Source organism: Euprymna scolopes, chromosome 6, assembly GCF_053919585.1.
Source record: "Euprymna scolopes isolate OS-2025 chromosome 6, ASM5391958v1, whole genome shotgun sequence".
Taxonomy (NCBI): domain Eukaryota; kingdom Metazoa; phylum Mollusca; class Cephalopoda; order Sepiida; family Sepiolidae; genus Euprymna; species Euprymna scolopes.
In genome coordinates, this window is record NC_136487.1 from 8078226 (window position 1) to 8098205 (window position 19980).

Consider the following 19980-nt stretch of genomic DNA (forward strand, 5'->3'; position numbering starts at 1 on the left):
ATTTTGTTGTAATACATTTTGTTGTAAATACATTTTGTTGTAAATACATTTTGTTGTAAATACATTTTGTTGTAAATACATTTTGTTGTAAATACATTTTGTTGTAAATACATTTTGTTGTAATACATTTTGTTGTAAATACATTTTGTTGTAATACATTCGCCATTTTTTAAAATGGCATTTATCGCCTTTTGCATTCAAAATCTTTACCTCTCTATCTTTCTCTCTCTTCTTTCTTCTTGCATATATATATATATATATATATATATATATATATATATATATAGATAGATAGATAGATAGATAGATAGATATAGATATATATATATACTTTTTATTTGTTTTTACATTTAGATATCGCTACACAATCATGAGTATGTGTCAGTCAACTTATTATAGATAATTGGAGACGTCATCAAGCGCTATTGCTTTTCCAAAACTTCAGTTTTGCCCTACTTTTATTGAGTACTCTTTTATAAACCTCGTTATAATTCATTCTTTAAATATTCTTATATATATATAATAATTATATGTCATTCTTTTATTTATTAAGCTCGATGTATGTTAAATATAACGACAGAGTATATACATATAAATGACAATAAGTTTATAGTCCGAATTATAGACTATGTATCTTGTATGTTGTAATTATAGGTTATATATGTTGTTTATCTTACCATTTATTTATTTCAGCATGTTAAAACGTCCAGTTCTTGACAGCACCTGTTTCATAGCAAAGAAATAACCATACAATTATTGTGTCAATATTTGAATATTTTCCGGCCTGACTCATCAGAACAATACGGACTTTAAAAAGAAAAGAAAAAAGAATTAAGGCTTGATTATTAAATCCGAAAAAAATCCGATGAGTGGTGCCATTGTATTTTATGATATTTATGCCATCTTTGATTTTTATGGCGGAGCTATTCTCGCCTTATTTACCTATACAGACATATATAGTAAACTATTTGAGATTACATATATAAGTAAATAACTTATGTGTTTTAGTCGGAACCAACCAATTGTTTCATACTTTGGTGTGATCGTCAGATGACTGAGCCACGTATTTGTAGGTGCTTTGTGCACTTCCGTTTCGATAATCATTCTGCAGACAATTTCTGTAGACACTGAAAATGATCAATTTCACTTCATTCTTCAAAATTATCCTTTTACCTCAATAGTTTCTAGCCTATTTGCTTTTTGCTTTTTGCTTTTTGCTTTTTGCTTAATGCTATTTTTAACGTTTGCAGGTTTCATTAATACACAAGGTCTGTTTTATACTGAGCACGGATACCGAAATGGTATTCTTCAACAACTAAAACTTTACTTTTTCATATCTTTTAATTGTCTTTTTTTTCTTTCTTTCTAAAATGTTTATGTTCTGCTTTTTTACACATTTCTAGCTTTTGTCGGCTATGATCCACCCGGGTGGAGGCCGAAATGACATCCCCCAGCGTCTGAAACGTCACTTCGCCATCTTTAATTGTACTTTGCCTTCTAATTCTTCCATTGATAAAATATTCTCGGTAATCGGTCTCGGCCACTTCTGCAAGCAAAGGAACTTTTCTGCCGAAACCATAGAACTTGTCACAAAACTCATTCCTTTGACTCGAAGACTTTGGCAACTCACAAAGGTCAGTAGCATTTAACATTATATTGGAATGTGACAATTCGATACATATTAGATTAAAGACAGTTTCTATTTTCATTATTCGTAATCGTTGTCCTGGCTCGGTGAGGTAGTTTATAGGTCTTCATTTACAATTCGTGAGGTGTAAGCCTGGGATTCAATTTTTCTTTGCGTCGAAAATACAGAGCAAAATAATAAAACGCCTTACATGGCAACAATATAACAATTTCTGATAATAATCGTGAAAATCAACTGGAGATGGTTGAAACATTTTCGATTACTCCATGAATTGCCTGACTCGTAAACTACCTTGCTATGTTAAGTTATTAAAAAATGAAAAAATAGTTTATCGTCTTAAATTAGAAATGTATGCAGGGTGGCATACTTAAAAGTAGCACAGAAAATGTAGTAGAGAGGACGAACGTGTTTTTATTGCTTAAATTACCTGTAACGTTGTTTAAATTACCTATGCTGGAAGTGTGCCTCGTTGACATCTATGTATTTCTGGGCACGTTTAACAACGTTTGCAGATACTGCCTTTAGATATTCTCTGGTGATTCTCCTGAAAGCGTTCGCAATGTTCTACTTTAGTTGGTCTAGATTGTGAGGATTATTTGCATAAATATTTTTTAAAGTCTCCCAAAGATAAAAATCAAATAATGACAAGTCCGGACTACGTGGTGACTTTTCTTATTGTTCTCTCTTCCGTAAACATGTCATGAACTTGTCTCAATGATCTGTGAGACGTGCGGCATGTAGCACAATCTTGTTGGGGAAAGGATTGCATTTTGTCTTGTGGTGTCAGTTGGTCGATAAGAGAAAGATAAGAGATATTAGACTTTTAAGTGAGCAACATAATCTGAAAAAAATTGATTCAAGATTAGAGAGTATGGCTTACTTTTAAGTGGGTCACCCTGTATAATAAGACTTTAATTAAACATGTATATATATATATATATATATATATATATATATATATATATATATATATATATATACACTCATGAGCAAGAAAATGGGACAGGAGTGAAAGAAGGAAGAAATCGATTTTTCAATATTTTCCCATGAATTTTTGTTTATTTTAACTGAAAATTTATATTTTGCAGATCATAGCATATAATCAGTCTTAAATTAACTGTTTTGAAGGATCAAAAGAAAACTTATATTGACCATAGTAAAGAATTCAAAACAGAGGCTGGAAATTCTCTTTCTAGATTAAGAATATCTAGACAAATGAAAGAAATAGGATTTTCTTCTAAAGCGTGTGCAAAGAAGACATTTTTATCTAAGAAGAACATTAATGATAGAAAGAGGTTTTTCTCGTGTGATGGCAAGAAAGATACAAACTGGTTCAGAAATGTTTTCTTGTCAGATGAGTCAAGATATTTTTCTTGTTATTATTTGTCTTGATGCTACCGACCGGTGCATTTGAAGATTTGGAGAAGGATTTTCGCCAAATTGCATAAAAACGACAGTTAAACACGGAAATGGTGGGATAATGGTATGGTGAACTTTTACTGCAGCAGGATTTGGGGAACATATAAGATGTGAGAAGTCAATGCAAATGAATACATTCGAATATTAGAAACAGGACTGTTACCAAGTATCCAGAAGCTGGGAATATCCCAGAACATTATTTTTCAACATGATAATGCCCCTACACATTGCTAAAGTCACAAAAACATGGTTTTCTAATAATTCAATTGATGTGATGTTTGGGCCAGGCCAAAGCCGCGATTTAAACCCAATTGAGAATATTTGGTCCATAATATCTTGTGCATTGACTGGAAGAACTATTTCGAACAATGGCAAACTATGGGAAGCTGTGCAAAGCGAATGGAATAGCATCTCTTCTTTACAGTGTTCCACTTTGGTTGAGAGCCTATCTAAAAGGATTGATCTTTTAAAGAAATCAAAAGGAAATACGATTCCATCCTAAGAATTTATTAAAGTAAATGTCTTGTTCTGTGTTATTAGTTTCGTTTAAGTTTCCTTGTTCAATTGTCCTTTGTTCAATATAGCTTTTAGTGCAATAAAATATATAAAATTTGTTTGGCCCATTTTCTTTTCTTTTTTTTTTTTTGCTCACGGGTATATATATATATATATATATATATATATATATATATATATATATATACCATTTTCAGCGATGGATGTGCTGATGGTGGCTTTCTTCTGGTTTTTACTCATATCTGATAACTTTCGACGACAAATCTGCTTTATTTTAACTTGGAATTTTTCATTTTAACTACATCGGATAATAATAATTTGTATTTCTGTGGGTGTCACAATAAACTGGCACCACACTAAATAAGTGAGGAGGGCTAAGGAGGATGGAAACACAGAGAGTCGCTGTCAACGAGAAATCAATGGTAGCAGCTGTTACGATAACGCAAATTCATCTGCAAAGGTTATCGGAAGAGGTGGAGAGTACTGGAACTCTGAGGAGACTTTTATCATTCAGACTCCAGGAAATGCTACAAGTTGTTCTCAAAGAGAAATATTTTATGATGATCTGGTAATTACTCAGAGTGAGTAAAACAAAATGTGAACGGAGTAAAAACAAAAACATAACAACCAAATCCGACAGAAACAAAACTCTACTAGAGTAAAACATGGGAAGAGCGACGAGATCACAATAGAAATGCCGAATGGCTGAAAGACATGAAAGAAGAGTTACAAGAAATAGAAGAAGGAACAGTGAATGAAATCAACAAGGAAAGCCTAAAGAAAACCATAGGAAAAATGGCAAACTGGAGAGCACCAGGCACGACGGGATACATGCATACTGGTTCAAAAAATTCACAACCTTACACGAAAGGCTAGCCCAAAACCTGAGAAGATGTATACAGGAAGCAAGCGTACCAGACTGGATGACAAAAGGTAGAACCACACTGCTACAAAAGGACACGGAGAAAGGAACAGCCCCTAGCAACTATAGGCCAATCACGTGCTTACCAACTATGTGGAAGATACTGACAGCGCAACTGAGGGAACAAATCTACCACTTCCTGAATAACCGTGGACTCATCCCCGAGGAGCAGAAAGGATGCCAAAAAGGAACAAGAGGAACACATGACTTGTTATATATAGATCAAAATATCCTAAAGGAGGTAAAAAGGAGGAGAGAGAATTTAGCCATGGCATGGATCGACTACAAAAAAAGCGTACGACAGGATCCCCCAAGCATGGATAATAGAATGCCTAAAAATGTATAAAATACCACGCGGGATCACCAACGTAATAGAAAATGCAATGAAAACATGGAGACTGGAATTGACAGCCGATGGACAACACATAACAGAAATTAACATACAAAGAGGCATCTTTCAAGGAGACTCACTATCACCACTACCATAGCCATGATACCATTGAACAGTATTCTGAGAAAGTGCCAAGCTGGATACATTTCTCCAATACAGAGGAGAGAATGAACCACCTGATGTACATGAACGATCTGAAACTTTTCGCAAGGACCGAAAAGGAGCTAGAGACACTAATCAACACCTGTGGACAGAGAGACGAAACGATAAACCATATAGTAAGTGAATGCAAACTGGCCCAAAAGGAATACAAAAACAGGCATGAGCAAGTGGGGAGGGCGGTACACTGGGAATTATGCAAACGACTGCATTTTGAGCGTACAGACAAATGGTACAAGCATAAACCCGCAACAGCACTCGAAAACGAAAATCACAAAATCCTATAGGGCATGGACATACAGACGGACAAACCCATCCAAGCAAGAAGGCCAGATGTCGTAATAATTAACAAGAAAGAAAAATCCTGTCAAATCGTAGACTTTGCAGTCCCAGCTGACCACAGGGTGAGTATGAAAGAAAATGAGAAACGAAGCAAATACACAGAGCTAGCCAAAGAGTTAAAAGGGATTTGGATGATGAAGAAAATCAAAATAGTACCGATAATAGTAGGAGCACTAGGAACAATTCCGAAAAACTTCGAAAAAAGTATGGCAGAAATTGGGATCAGAGGAATAATTGCAAAAATACAACGCCGAACGATAAAGAAAACGGCTGAAATATTAAGGAAAACTCTAGAATGTGGGAATAACACAAGACAATATAACAAAAAAATAACAGGGAATGAAGAACGCCGAAGCTGCATATCTACAAGTTTTACACCACCATCCTGCATCCCCCCATTGTCTCATCACCGCCCCCCCCCAGTAGAAAAGTGATACCAAAGAGCTGAGAAGGGTAAAGGGGGATGGAAAGACAAAGGAGAGAGCGCTGGCCAGACCTACGCTGGACAAGCGCGAAGAGAACTGGAATCGTGGGGAGACTTAGTGCCACTCAAATTCCAGTATAAACCAATGGCTACTACAAGCGAGAAATCAATGGTATGAGGCTGTTGCGATGACGCAGATTTATTTGCAAATACTATCGAAGGAGGTGGAAGGGCTGGACGTCTGAGGAGACTTGTTGTCAGTCAGCTTCCAGAGGACATCACAGGTCTCCAAAACAATCGTTTGTTGACTTGTGTGAAAGCTCCATGTGAGCCGCCAATAATAATAATAATAATAATAATAATAATAATAATAATATTAATAATAATAATAATAATAATAATGATGATGATGATGATGATGATGATGATAATATCTCTAAACCAAACTCAAAAATGTACGCTAAGTTGCACCGCCAATCATCGCACCCCTACAATCCCCAGAAACGAATATTCTTCTAGCTATAGTTAACGGAGTGACATTTTTTATGCTGTAGGTCCTATCAAGCTGGAACCAATTAGTCAGAGGGCGAAGGCTTTTAAAACTTTACTTAACAAAAGTCTAAAACACTTTATAAACGGATTTTTATGAGTAGAGTGCAAGTGACCCTTGTATTATTAGATTTAACTCCAAAATAGCGTAGGTCTATTTGTCGGGGGGGGGTATTGTTGGTCGGTCGGTCACGTTCCAGATTGGAATAGAAGAATCATCTTTTAGATGTGTCCAACGATCTATGTAAGAAACTCTGTCCATTTGTCGCTCTATCACACGTTTGACAAAATAGTTTCGTTGGTCTGTGAAGAAATAGTATTTTTGTATGTTTGTCACGCTTAAGTTCGAAGTATAATTTTCGTTGCCTATTCACCCTTAAGTTTAAAATAGCATTTTTATTATTCTGTCACGTTTAAATTCAATATGGCAGGCCTAAGTTTGAAATATTATTTTCAGCGTTAATCGCACAAATTAAATGGACCTTTCTTAAGATTATCCCTTTTATGCTTTTAGTTTAGTGAGAATGATGATTATGACTTTCGTAATTGTTATTTTTTTTTTTTTTTACGTTTACTTTTACTTTTATCCTTTTTTTGTTTTTTGTTGTTTTTTTTTTAGTGGCTCAGATATAAGTGGGAATATCCTTAAACGCATTTTGCCCGGGATCTTTTTTTTTTTCCTAGGATTGTGGATATTTATTTTCCAAAACAATTTAAAGAGAAATGATTTACTTGTTGACATTATTTTGAACATATCAGATGTTGATGGCAGACGGGTTCAATTATCTCAAAGAAGGGTGGATACATGAATAGTCCCAACAAAGTGTTTTAAGCTCTGGGCAGTCCAGTTATCTTGAACTAGTGAAGATTTCCGGCTCCCTCGGAGAAAAATATGATAATATATATATATATATAATGTGTGTGTATATGTATATATATATGCATATGTATATGTATATATATATGTATATGTATATATATATATATATATGTATATATATATATATGTATATATATGTACATATATATATATGTATATATATATGTATAAATATATATATATATATATATATATATATATATATATATATATATATATATATATACTAGCAGACCGCACGGCGTTGCCTGGTCGGAAAATATGCATAAATGCTATAAGAGGTGAAATACTTATATATAATAAAAATCTCACTTGTTTGTTTAAATGTATGTACTTAATTATGTTTGTATGTCTGCCTAAAACTTTCGATAAAGGCGACGGATTTTCACGAGATCGGTATTGTTTTTAAGCTCAACACTTCGGACGACCAATACTGGCTAAAAACATTAATTCCTTCACCCTTAACTGGGCACTTTTCTACAAGAAGGAGTCGCTATTTTCGCCGATATTTAATATTGTAAAGAAGTAAATGAAGGGTTTTGTAGTTTACATAAGGATGAAAACAACCGGTTTTAATATATAATTTTCTATCGGGTGGGGTTTGGGGGACCCGGCTTTGCCCGGTCCTAAAATATGGTTAAATATGATGTTTTAATTTGTCCAGATTTCGTATATATTATTAGAGATGTGATTTCAAAAGTAAAAAAAAAAAAAGTATTTGGGTGCCATCAGCTAGAATAGAAACCGAAAACAAAACTGTAGCCTTCTTTCTTCCTCTCTTCCTCTCTTCCTCTCTCTCTCTCTCTCTCTCTCTCTCTATCTCTTTCCATCTAATAGGTGAATAAATAGTATCGCTTATATACGCCAATGCTATTTAAAAATTGAATATGTATGCATCCTCTTCGAAAAATTAAACAATTATTTCATATATTTTTTGTTTTTATTTTCTGATGAGAAAAATTTTGTTTTATAAACGATCGAAAACAAAATGTTTATTTATTGCACTAGGAGATTTGCAACAAAAATATTTGAAACGTTCATAAAAATCGGCTTTGCCTGAATTCTTGTTCCTGAAATGTCTTTTTTTTATTTACACACATTGATTTCGATCTCGCTAGGTTGAAAAACGATGATGAGTCGTACAGGACGGAACACGTGTCTGTAAGTATTTACAGATACCTTTTTTTATATGGAAACATCCCATTGGTAAATATATCTATAAAAGTGAACGTGTCTGTCTGTGTACATTTCGCTACACAATAATTTTCAGTCTACGGACTCGAAATTTGATATACAGGGTACTGAGATTCGGGAAAATCTTTGTAACCCGTTTTCAGCCAGAAATTTGGCTTTCAAGGGGTCAAAGTTCAACGATTTGACCTTTGAGAACTCTACCAAACTCCTCCGCCAATTTTGGGTATAAAAAATTGAAATTTTAGATATAGGTTTCTTGGACATGGATCTAACTTAACGTGATTTGAGCCTAAAACAATACATGTTAATTGGTCATAATAGGGGTCAAAGTTAAAAAAAATTGACCGCTTTTTTATTTTTATTTATTTATTTATTTATTTTTTTTTGCTCAACATACACCTTCAAACACCTGGGCAACGCCGGGCTAAAATGCTAATAATTAATATATCAAATATAATATAAATAAATAAAAATAACAACATATGTGTGAGTGTTGCGTTTATATATATATATATATATATATATATATATATATATATATATATATATATATATATAATGTCATTTACCTGTTTCACAACTCATCAGTGTAGCTAGACAGGCATCTGCCTCAAGTCAAGATCGAAACCCGACCGCCCGAATGACAGTCCAGGCGTCTCACCATTACGCTATATGGCTGCTGCTGTATGGATAATGAATAAGCGATGTTTTGACATGTATATATATATATATATATATATATATATATATATATATATATATATATATATATATATATATATATATATATATATATATATATATATATATATATATATATAATGGTTGCATAGTTTTTGTTTCCTAGATGTAAATCTACTGAAACTCCCCATGTTTATAAAAAAGATGCTCGCTGAATAAACAGAGTGTACTTATAAAATGTTTATTTATAAATACAAACACTATAAGCTACATATGTGAATACATGTTTTTGTAGCGAACACGTGTACACATATGTAGCTAATAATGTTTGCATAAATAAACATTATATATATATATATATATATATATATATATATATATATATATATTTATATATATATATATATCCATCCATCCATTCATCTAACGCGGTCGCAGCCGAGATTGAATTCACTACACGAGTTTGTAGTGTAATTCAAATCTTGTCGGTAGCTGAATACTTGATGCTTCGCCAGGGCTATCAATGGTATTTTTTTTTATCGTGACGCCATCTAGATGGGATAGCTACCACGACTTAAGATAGTTCCATCTAGAATCTAGAGACGGACAGACCGCACCACTTTCTCAAGTAAATTTCAAGAACAAGAGTTCAGGCAAAGCCGATTTTCATGAACGTTTCAAAGAATAGTTTTTTGTTGCAACCTGGTATTTTTACCTCGCGGTACATACATATATATGTACAGCCACAATATGGGATTAAACAATATGAAAACGAGTAAGAAACAGAAATAATACATCTTAACACAAGGAACATAAGAAAATTGTTACATTCACATAATTTAAATAAGAACAAAAGTTCGATATGAGCAAAATGTGACGATTCCCTTTAAGAACATGAATCCCGTAGTAATGTTATCTATGTGTATATTTGTATGTATTTATATTATATGATTTACTTCTAAACTGTCCTAAGCAGACAATGTTCATTTTTGCCTCAATTCAGAATGGCCATTTCGAGGGGAGAGCTTAATTTTCACCAAACAATCACATTGTTATTGAGAGAACATATCAAAAATTAATTAATTGCTTTACCTCACGAATTGGTATAATTAACCTAGTATTAATGTGATTTCCTTAAAAGAGTTAGAAGTTTCATGTAGTTGTTTTGATAACATTTTTTTAAAATATTTTATTCTATTTCTTTTTTTTCATTTCATAAGAATTAAAAAAATTGTAAACAATCACAATAAGTAAATGTTGGTATTTCCCATATTTATATAAACGATTGTGTGTTTTTCCTAATCGTTTGTGCCCTAAAAAGTAATAAAATTCGGATGTGCGCATACTTTTTGATACCATTGTAAATTTCCCACCGTTTCGGATCAAGAACAGGCTTGGCCTTTTATATCTCAAAATTCATTCTTAGCGTTCAAATTACCAGATTTGAATCAGTTAAAACAATGCGCAACGGTTCTTTCTGACGCATTCCTTAGTTTAGAGTTATTATTTTCATGCCAGGTGTTCGACTGAGCTTCATTCTATGGTCTCGTCCCTTCTATGACATTTACGACAAACACTCGTCCAGCTACAACCACTATCATCAATTTTTCTGACTTTCTATCTACATTTTAAACTAAAAGAAAATTCCATGAGTAGAGTTTTTTTCACCAGAACTGCTCGTCTATGGAACACAATACCGCGGAGCTGATTCACAGATGACTATAACATTCTTGTTGTTTTTCAGTCTAACGTAAACATGTTCTGGATAAGCCGTTCTCTACGATGAATTAACTTCCAATTTCCACCACCACCGATCATCAAGATGTTGTATTACCTGTCACTGATTAAACTTTATCCTTCAGTGGCCTCCGAACCTTGATAAGTGGTTACTCTATAGGATTTAAAGAATAAAACTAACGTGTCTTTTATTACATTTTCGACCCAAACAAGACACAGCACCACTTTGATGTAGGGGGTACTATCGGAGACATAAGTTGCAGGGATGCTATGTAGGGATTGAACAGCAAGATGTCTGTTTACAGTACATTTGAACTTCTGCATGTCAGTACAGTTGGGGAAGCAAGAACCCGGAAGGGAATTCCAATGTCCAGCAGTTCTGAGTGAGTAGAAGGCTTTCTTACATTTAGGGATCTCTACTGTATAGAGGTGGGACTTTACTGCTTGGCGGGTTTGTCGGAGGAATTAACATCGAGGAGGGTTACAAGAAATCGTAGTTCGTCAGAGCATTCACCATTAGTTTTGCTTTATCGAACATCAACACTTAAGTGCGTCTTCAAACTTCTATCATAATTAAAAATATAGCGATTAATCTACAATGTTTCGGCCGATGTAACCTTCGACCTTCTTCAAATGCATCTTGTGGCACTCAGGAATATTTATGTCGAGCCTCAATAGATTAATTTCGTTTATCTTTTTCACAAAATAGTGATGTACTGCGCAGTCTAAAGCATGATGATAATTTTTTATCATATTCTTTTTGTAACGTGGGTATCGTTACAGGAACAAACAAATAAAACATAAATAAAGTCGACTCTGCTTTTTTCTGTTTTAGCAAAAGGCATGTATTTCTATTCATTTCCAAACAATGCCTGCTTCTTGGGGTTTTTTTTTGGGGGGGTAACTGTTCGTCTGCCATAAAATTAATAAAACCCTGCAGTCTCAACACCAGCTGAAAAGTCTCTCACCGAGACAACAGGGCCACATGTCCATTTCACGTGTTTTTCTTTCTCTCCTCGACAACATGCTGGCATTAGTCATTTCTTGCCTTCGACTTTACACGTTCATCTTCTCCGACGCGGCCTTTGCTTCTCTCGCCCGACTACGGAGAGTATTCTTTCTTCTTTTTTTCTTTTTCTTCTGACATAAGCCTGCGCACACTTGGCAATTTGCGTACGCGCTTTAAACGGCTGCTGCTCCTGATATTTTCACACGTGCTCATGCGCGATCTATTACATTCTAAGAGTTGGAGAATGTTCATTCGCTTCTTTATTTAAACTTTTCAGAACTAACCTTTTGAAATGAAATAGTGTCGGTATCAGTCTCTAATAGTGAATTCTTTCTAATTTTGTAGGTAGGTGTGTCCTGTAACACAAAAAATGAAACTGCAATGATCACTTTTGATATTGCAATTGTTTGATATAATTCGATTAGTGATCTAAAACTGTTGACTGATTGATTGCTTTTTACATTTTTCGCTCAAATATGTGAGGCATAAGAGATAAATCCGGTGGTTATAAATTTGTGTTGACTATTTATTAACCTTCTCCTTCCATCGTTGATTTATTTATTGACCTTCTCCTTCCATCATTAATCATGAATTATTTTGTGAAAGTTTTACAAACGCATACTCTTAATTTTGCTTTGAAATCTGAAAGCATTTCTTTCAATTTAAACATTGCTTTTGAGTCAAAATTTGAATTCTTACGATTATTTTACTCAAGACGATTCAAAGTTAACAACGCGTATCAAATCGTCGCTAAATATTAATACAATTCAAGACGATTAAAAGTTATTAGACTCATCAAACTGTTATTAGTCATAGTATTACTCATCCTTTATAATTAAGTGCTTTTCATAAACTAAGGCGGTTGTAATAAAGCAGATATCCACGTGAACTGACAATCTTGGTGTAGTACAACTGAATCCAGTCAGTTCTATGACGCCACTTTTACTATGCATGTTGGCAACCTTCATTTGGCCCCTCCTGTAAGTACCTGATTCTAGAAAGGATTGGAGAAACCAATGTCAACAACAGAATCGAGATTGTAAACTCAATACAATTTATCTGTGAAGGCGGATATCAGTGCTATTTATCTCTATATTAGAAAATTAGAAGACATTCGCAAAAAAATACACGTTCGAAACATTAAAAAAATAATAAATAGTACAATTACAGTGTTGGCATTGACTGACGCTACACCAAATAATCGCGAAAAGTCACCGAGAGCAGAAAGCACTAACCAGACCCACACTGGATGAATGCAAAGAGGACGGGTACCTTAGAAACGTGAGGTCGACCATTGTTGTGGAGGAGAATTGGGCCTTTTCTATCAACTAATTCTGGGTGTTGTTGTCGAAGTTTCTGATGCATTTCATCCATTTGTTTAGAATACTTTTCTGTCATAATGGTTTCGTCTATATTAAAAAATTTAATGGATTAGACCGGTCGCAAACAAGCAAACAGTCAGCATGACCTTCTGCAACTCTAGCTTCGGGAAGTGTTGTGGAGCTTCGTTGGCATCTAACCACTGAGCTAAGCGTCACCGCTGTCGTAAAGAACCCACTTTTCATCGCAAGTTACAACCCAGTCGATAAAGGGGACGTTTTTGCTGTGTAAAAGAAAGGAAAATGGCACTTCATTACAGCGTTAATTTTTTTCTTTTTTGTCGTTCAATCCTTGAGGAACCATCAATAAGGGTTTTGTCTTTTAATATGCCCTTAGTGGTTAAGAATCGTCGTATACGTTACGTTTAATTCAGAAGCAAGCCCTCAAACAATTGTGCGTGGATTGGATTCGACTAAGGCTCCTAACTGATCGTTGTTAACATCCTCATCATTTTCATCATCAACATCCTCATCATTTTCATCATCAACAGGCTCATCACCGCCACGAAATTTCCTAAACTACAATTGTGCTGTGTGTTCAGTAATGGTTTCTGGGCTCAACACTTCATTGATATCGCGAGCTGTTGAGCAGATTTTAGTCATAGCTGGAATTGAAATAAGAAATTTGTGCGAATTTTTTCCATCTTGTATTCAACGTTCTGATAAAACATATTGTTTTAAAACGATTGTAATTCAAACGATTAGATAGAGCGAAGAACGCTCTTTTAAATGATATATAAAGTATATTGTAACGAACACTTATTTGAAATCAAAATTTTAAATTCCACAAGAACCTTCTTGTCAACTTAATAAATGGTCGTTGCCAGCGAGGAGTCAATTGCAAGTGTCTGTTGCGATGACGCAATATCATTTGCAGGATTATCAAAAGAGGTTGAGAGTAGTGAAAATCTGAGGAGACAAGCTAGCCTAAAGGGTATCTTACTTGACTTAATGTCTTTAGGTTTTTGGTGTCGATCTCAGCTCGAGTATTTGTTTTTACTTACAAAAAGTGAACTGTTTAAAAAAAAACATTATGCTCGCATACATATGTCCCAGTTTCTTTTCGGTTATTTTATATTTAATTCTTTTAAAGGAATTTCACGTTGCGCAACTGACTTCTGTTTATAATAAATAAGAAATGTGCATGAATTAAAATATAATATTTATGTAGAAACGCGGGGTTGCCTGCTTGTATATCTATAAAGTGAACGTGTGTGTGTGTGTGTCTGTGTGTGTGCGTGTGTGCGTGTGTGCGTGTGTGTGTGTGCGTGTGTGTGTGAGAGGACATATCTCAACCTATATACTCAACGAATTTTCCATCTAGAAATTTCCTATACTTGCATGCACATGTCTCAGTTTCAGTATGAATTAAAATATTGATGCGTATTACTTTCACATCTAAGCCCTCGCTTTTGTTTGAAACGGAATTAAAGCTACTAAAATTTTATTTATTTATGATTGTCTTGGATTTCTGACTCTTATTTGCTTTTTGATTTGTTTTTCCTTTTTACATATTTTCTGACGTTCAGATAAAGATGTTGCCCACTCCGGCCAAATTCCATTATGTTTTCAATCTGCGAGATTTATCTCGAATCTGGCAAGGTATGATTAATGTTCAGTCGGCCTACGTCAACTCCACTGATGTCCTCATGGGTCTTTGGAAACACGAGTGCAGTCGCGTCATTGCCGACAGGTAGGCAACCCTTTTCACTTTATATGTTTAATATCTGTTGACTTTTTTTTTTTTTTACTTTTTTGTCAAAATTTTCCAAATAATGATAAAGAATACCTTTCTACTATTTTTACGATGTTCGGATAATTTGAAAGTTAATCTGGTAGGCGTCGCCATGGAAATGCATTGATAATTTGCAAAAAGCAAAACAGTTCTGGCAAATCGAAGAAATACTCGTCAGCTATTGAATTGTGAGATCCATGTGGCTTGAAGCTTCAAAGCTTCAAATAATGACGTTAAGATTTAGTATGAATCATTATGCTCTCTTCCAAACTAATATCCTTGGCCCAAAGTAGCTATTCGGTCAACCGAGTTCAATTCTTGTCAGTTCTGTTTTAACTTGAAATGTTAGTAACCTTCACTCTGGAGGCCCTTCTCGTAAATCCATATTGTATTGGAGAACCAATATCAAGCGAGACAAAAATATCCGAACGTTATGTTTGACGAAACGCATAAAACCATTAATAAACAACGTTATAAACTTTGCTCTATTAATATACATGGACACGAATGGGGTTCATAAAGAGAGGACATGTGCTGTTTACGTTTTCCCATTCTAAGATTTATTATTGATAGATTAAAATTCTGCGATAAATTCAATATTGATTCAATATGATTTCTGTTGATTTGAAACTTAATGAGATGATGCTGGAATCTATGGGCCTGCATTTATTTGCCTCATCACGAGGACAAAGTTAGACACAAGGCCGGTTATCAATATGAGGTAATCAACTTCACTAAAACGTGGAATACTCAATGAGATAAATATTTTTAAATTCTCAACTCAAAAACACCTCTCTTCCTCAATTAAGTCCGAGGAAAAGATGTATACTGCATCCTGATCCTAGTTCGAAGGTGAATTTTTGTTGAAAGATGATGTAGAGACTTGACATCATATATATATATATATATATATATATATATATATATATATATATATATATATATATATATATGAATGAACAAATGATTAATAAAACATGTTAAAAGACATATTGAAAAAGAGTTAAAAACATAATTTTTGGATTTTACCATTCTTGGATTTTTTACCCTTCACCGGACTATCCATTCATGTGAAATCTTTTTATCATTTTTCTTTTACCTCCTATTCCCCTTACCTCACCCTTTTTTTAACCAAGTAAGATCTGTGACTTACTTGTAGTTTTATTAAATAGTTTTACATGCAAAATCCGATCCCGCATTTTTCTAATTACTGCCCTCTGATGAGAAGGAGAGTATTTCTTCGAAACTCCGCGGATAAGGACTATCCACTTATCTTGTGCTTCCTTTTTAAAATTAAATATGTTTTAACTCTTTTTCAAGATGTCTTTTAACATGTTTTATTAATCATTTGTTCATATTATAAGCTCTATTTCCTTTTCGGTTTTATTGAGCTTTTACATCTGGTTGAGATTACTTTACTTGTAAATATTAACTCTTTAATATTTATAATATATTTTAAGTTTACCATTTTGATTATCTTGGTAAACTTATTGTAATTTATATATATATATATATATATATATATATATATATATATATATATATATATATATATAGCCTTTGCTCTACTATTCCAGCTGTTAAATTAAATTAAATAAATAAAATACAATAAATAAGTAAATAAATACGTATATACCGTTAAATTACTGAAGTTAAGCATTATTTTGGTCTCCTTTTTGACAGTTTTTAATGGTTTATGTTTAAACTGTAGAAAAAAACTAAACCCTCAGTAATTAATTATTGCACTACGTTCGGTGTTATTCAAAATGGTATAAAATTATGTACCCATAATGATCTTTATATATATATATATATATATATATATATATATATATATATATATATATATATATATATAAGATCATTATGGGTACATAATTTTATATCACTTTTGAATGACACCGAATGTTGTGCCATTATTAATTGGTGAGGGTTTAGTTTATATATATATATATATATATATATATATATATATATATATATATATATATATATATATATATATTGGATTTTAATTCTGTAAATTAAAATTTACAGCATATTTATTTTTGGACAAGGAATAAAATAAAGAATAATAAACATGTTTCCTTATTCCATGGAGTTTCAATGAATGGTTAATATCATCATAGGAGACATAGTTAGCAAAATGATATTCATAGGTAGTTTATAAAATTTGCTAATTAGCACATAAATTCAAAAAACTAAAAATTATTCAAAGAAATCGTATTTGTGTGAAAATGTAGAAAATCAACATGGCAAAAGGATATTACGAATGAAGTCCCGGTTCGATGTAAAAAGTTTGAAAAAGTGGTATAATCCAATGCAAGTGAAAAGGTTGGATGGTCCAAATATATGATATAGTCCAAATAGAATTGAGATCCAGATTACTGGAATATAAAATCCAATGTGAAAATAGCATCCCAAAAATTGCAGTTGGAGATTTATTAGAGGAAATAAGCCAAGTTGAAAAGTCCAAATTAAAAAATAAGCTTAACTCCGATAAAAAGTATGTTTTCATCGGTAGTTGCGATTGTGGTATAAATTTTAATACTAATATTTATATTTGCGTTAAGTTAGCAAAGTTATTTATTTTATAAATTAAATTCACTTTTTATTATATATATATATATATATATATATATATATATGTATATATATATGTATATATATATATATATGTAATTATACTGAGTTCGTGAAATGCCAATGAGTTTTAAGCCAAAAATGGTTGGCTTAAAGAGTAAGCTACAAAATTATCAAATTTTATAATTGAGCATTAATATACTGTCTAAGCAAAAACAAGACTTCAAAACAAGGTGTTGGTGGCAACAAAAAGTGTATTTCAATTTATGTTACAATTGTTTTCATGTCCAGTTCGACAATTTCAAGCATTATGTCGTTTGAAAATTTTCAAAACCAGCATTTCTTCCGACTTTTGTAACGTAAATACACTTTTTGTTGCCACCAACACCTTGTTTTGAAGTCTTGTTTTTGCTTACACAGTATATATATATATATATATATATATATATATATATATATATATATATATATATATATATATAGTTTACTCCATTTTATAAAATGAATAATTTGCAAACTAAAAGAAGTATAAATATAAGTATTAATATTTATATGATAATCCCAACTACTAATGAAACCCACGGTCTTTTTTATCGAAGCCAAGCTTATATTTTTTCATTTTGACTTTCTATAAAAGAATAGAAGTGCACTAAGAGAGGTTTGTATGAAGTATCTATTATAATATGTACGTATAATAATCTTATTTTCATGGTGTACAGATTTGCATCTGTCGAAGATTGCACTTGGTTCCAGAATACAATGGTGCGTGTTGTCTTTGAGGAGTTCGGCCAGACATATTCCCAAATGATTGCAGCTGCCACACAATATTTCGTTGATTTTTTAAGGTATCAAGTGTCCACGCAATTTCTTCCACGCGCATCCGTACCTTTGCCAGCTGCAAGTCCTGTCACGTGATCACGCGTCCAATCCTCACATTGTTTTACCTATGCCTTGATTTCCCGCCTTTTTATTGCACTTTTCCCGCCTATCACCATCGGAATTGTTGTGCATTCTTGTTTAATATACTTTTTAGTTTTACTTTCTTCGTATATGTTCCTTTTTAAAATATTCCTTATTTTTCTAATTGTTGTTATTGGTTTTTATTATTATTATTATTATAATTATTATTATTATTATTATTATTATTAGTAGTAGTAGTAGTAGTAGTAGTAGTAGTAGTAGTAGTATTCTTTTCTGTTTACTATTTTGGATATAAATTGTTTAAAAATTAATGTAACGAAAGAGAACATAAACTCATTCTAATTGAACGATATACATTACATTTGTTTTACAACATATATGTATACATAAAAGATGAACAGTGTCTGTCTGCCTTTCCTTTGTTCAACATTTACCTCCATTTAATTTAATATATATATTTGTAGTCATAGACATACAGTCCTGTTTCGTTGTATCACAACTCATCAGTGCCGCTAGACTAGCATCTCTCCCAAGCCAAGGATTGAACCTAGAACCGTCGTGTTGACAGGTCTATAGTATAGTATGTGTATAGCATTGTGAAAACATTATAAGAAGCCTACGCAGAATTGACTTACATTTCAACGTTAACCCGTCTCATCGGGGCCCCAAAATTATATATATGTGTGTGTGTGTGTGTGTGTGTGTGTGTGTGTGTGTGTGTGTGTGTGTGTGTGGATATATATATTTATATATATATGTATATATATACCACATGCAAAATTATATACACTACACAATATTTTTCAGCTAAAATCAAGTTAAAACAATAAAACTACTCTGAATATGACAAAATCTTGATTTAAATTTAGATCCAGAGAAACATAAAATTGTTAAAATCAAATAAAACTAATAGTATGATAATATTTATTCATTAAATCTCAATCAGTTCCATTGGCTCAATTATTAGATTGTTTGTGATGAGTTGTGAACCGAAGGTTCGATTTTTTGTCGATCTTCTTTTTGCAAAACACTGGTGATGACCAAATTTAAATACAGCAATCTAGAAAAATAGTTGCCAATCTCTCCTCCAATACTAGCCAATAAATCTTTTGAAAATTTCCTACTGTAAACTCGTTAGTGTTGGTGCTGAGTTCAATCCTTACTTTCGAAGAATACTTGTCTACATCTGAAAGTCTTTGTTTTAATTTGAAATTCGTGAATGAAAATTTTGAAAACTTCTAACCCTTAATTTATGAACAGCTCATTTTCTAAAAAAATAAATAAAAAAAGCAAATTCAAAAGTTCAAACATGAACACGAAAAAGACAACATATATAGCAAAGAGTTTGGAAAAGTAAAAAGGCCAGCTTAGCAAAGCATTTCTTTAAGACTATAAAAGGGATAAGATCAGAACTACCATACTTTAGAAGTGTCAAGTTTTTTATGTATCCAAGACTTCGGAAGGAATAGTAAACAGATGATCTAGTGTGGT

The 19980-nt window shown here is 32.8% G+C and overlaps 1 protein-coding gene across 1 annotated transcript in view; it reads left to right on the top strand.

Moving 5' to 3' along the window:
• Positions 1 to 19980, top strand: part of LOC145277487 (dynein axonemal heavy chain 5-like) — a 690378-nt gene that overhangs the window by 477660 nt on the left and 192738 nt on the right. Inside the window, exons 41-42 of the mRNA XM_080128869.1 lie at positions 1404 to 1634; positions 14780 to 14943. Of these exons, the coding sequence (XP_079984995.1) occupies positions 1404 to 1634; positions 14780 to 14943 (395 nt within the window). The remainder of the gene's footprint in view (positions 1 to 1403; positions 1635 to 14779; positions 14944 to 19980) is intronic.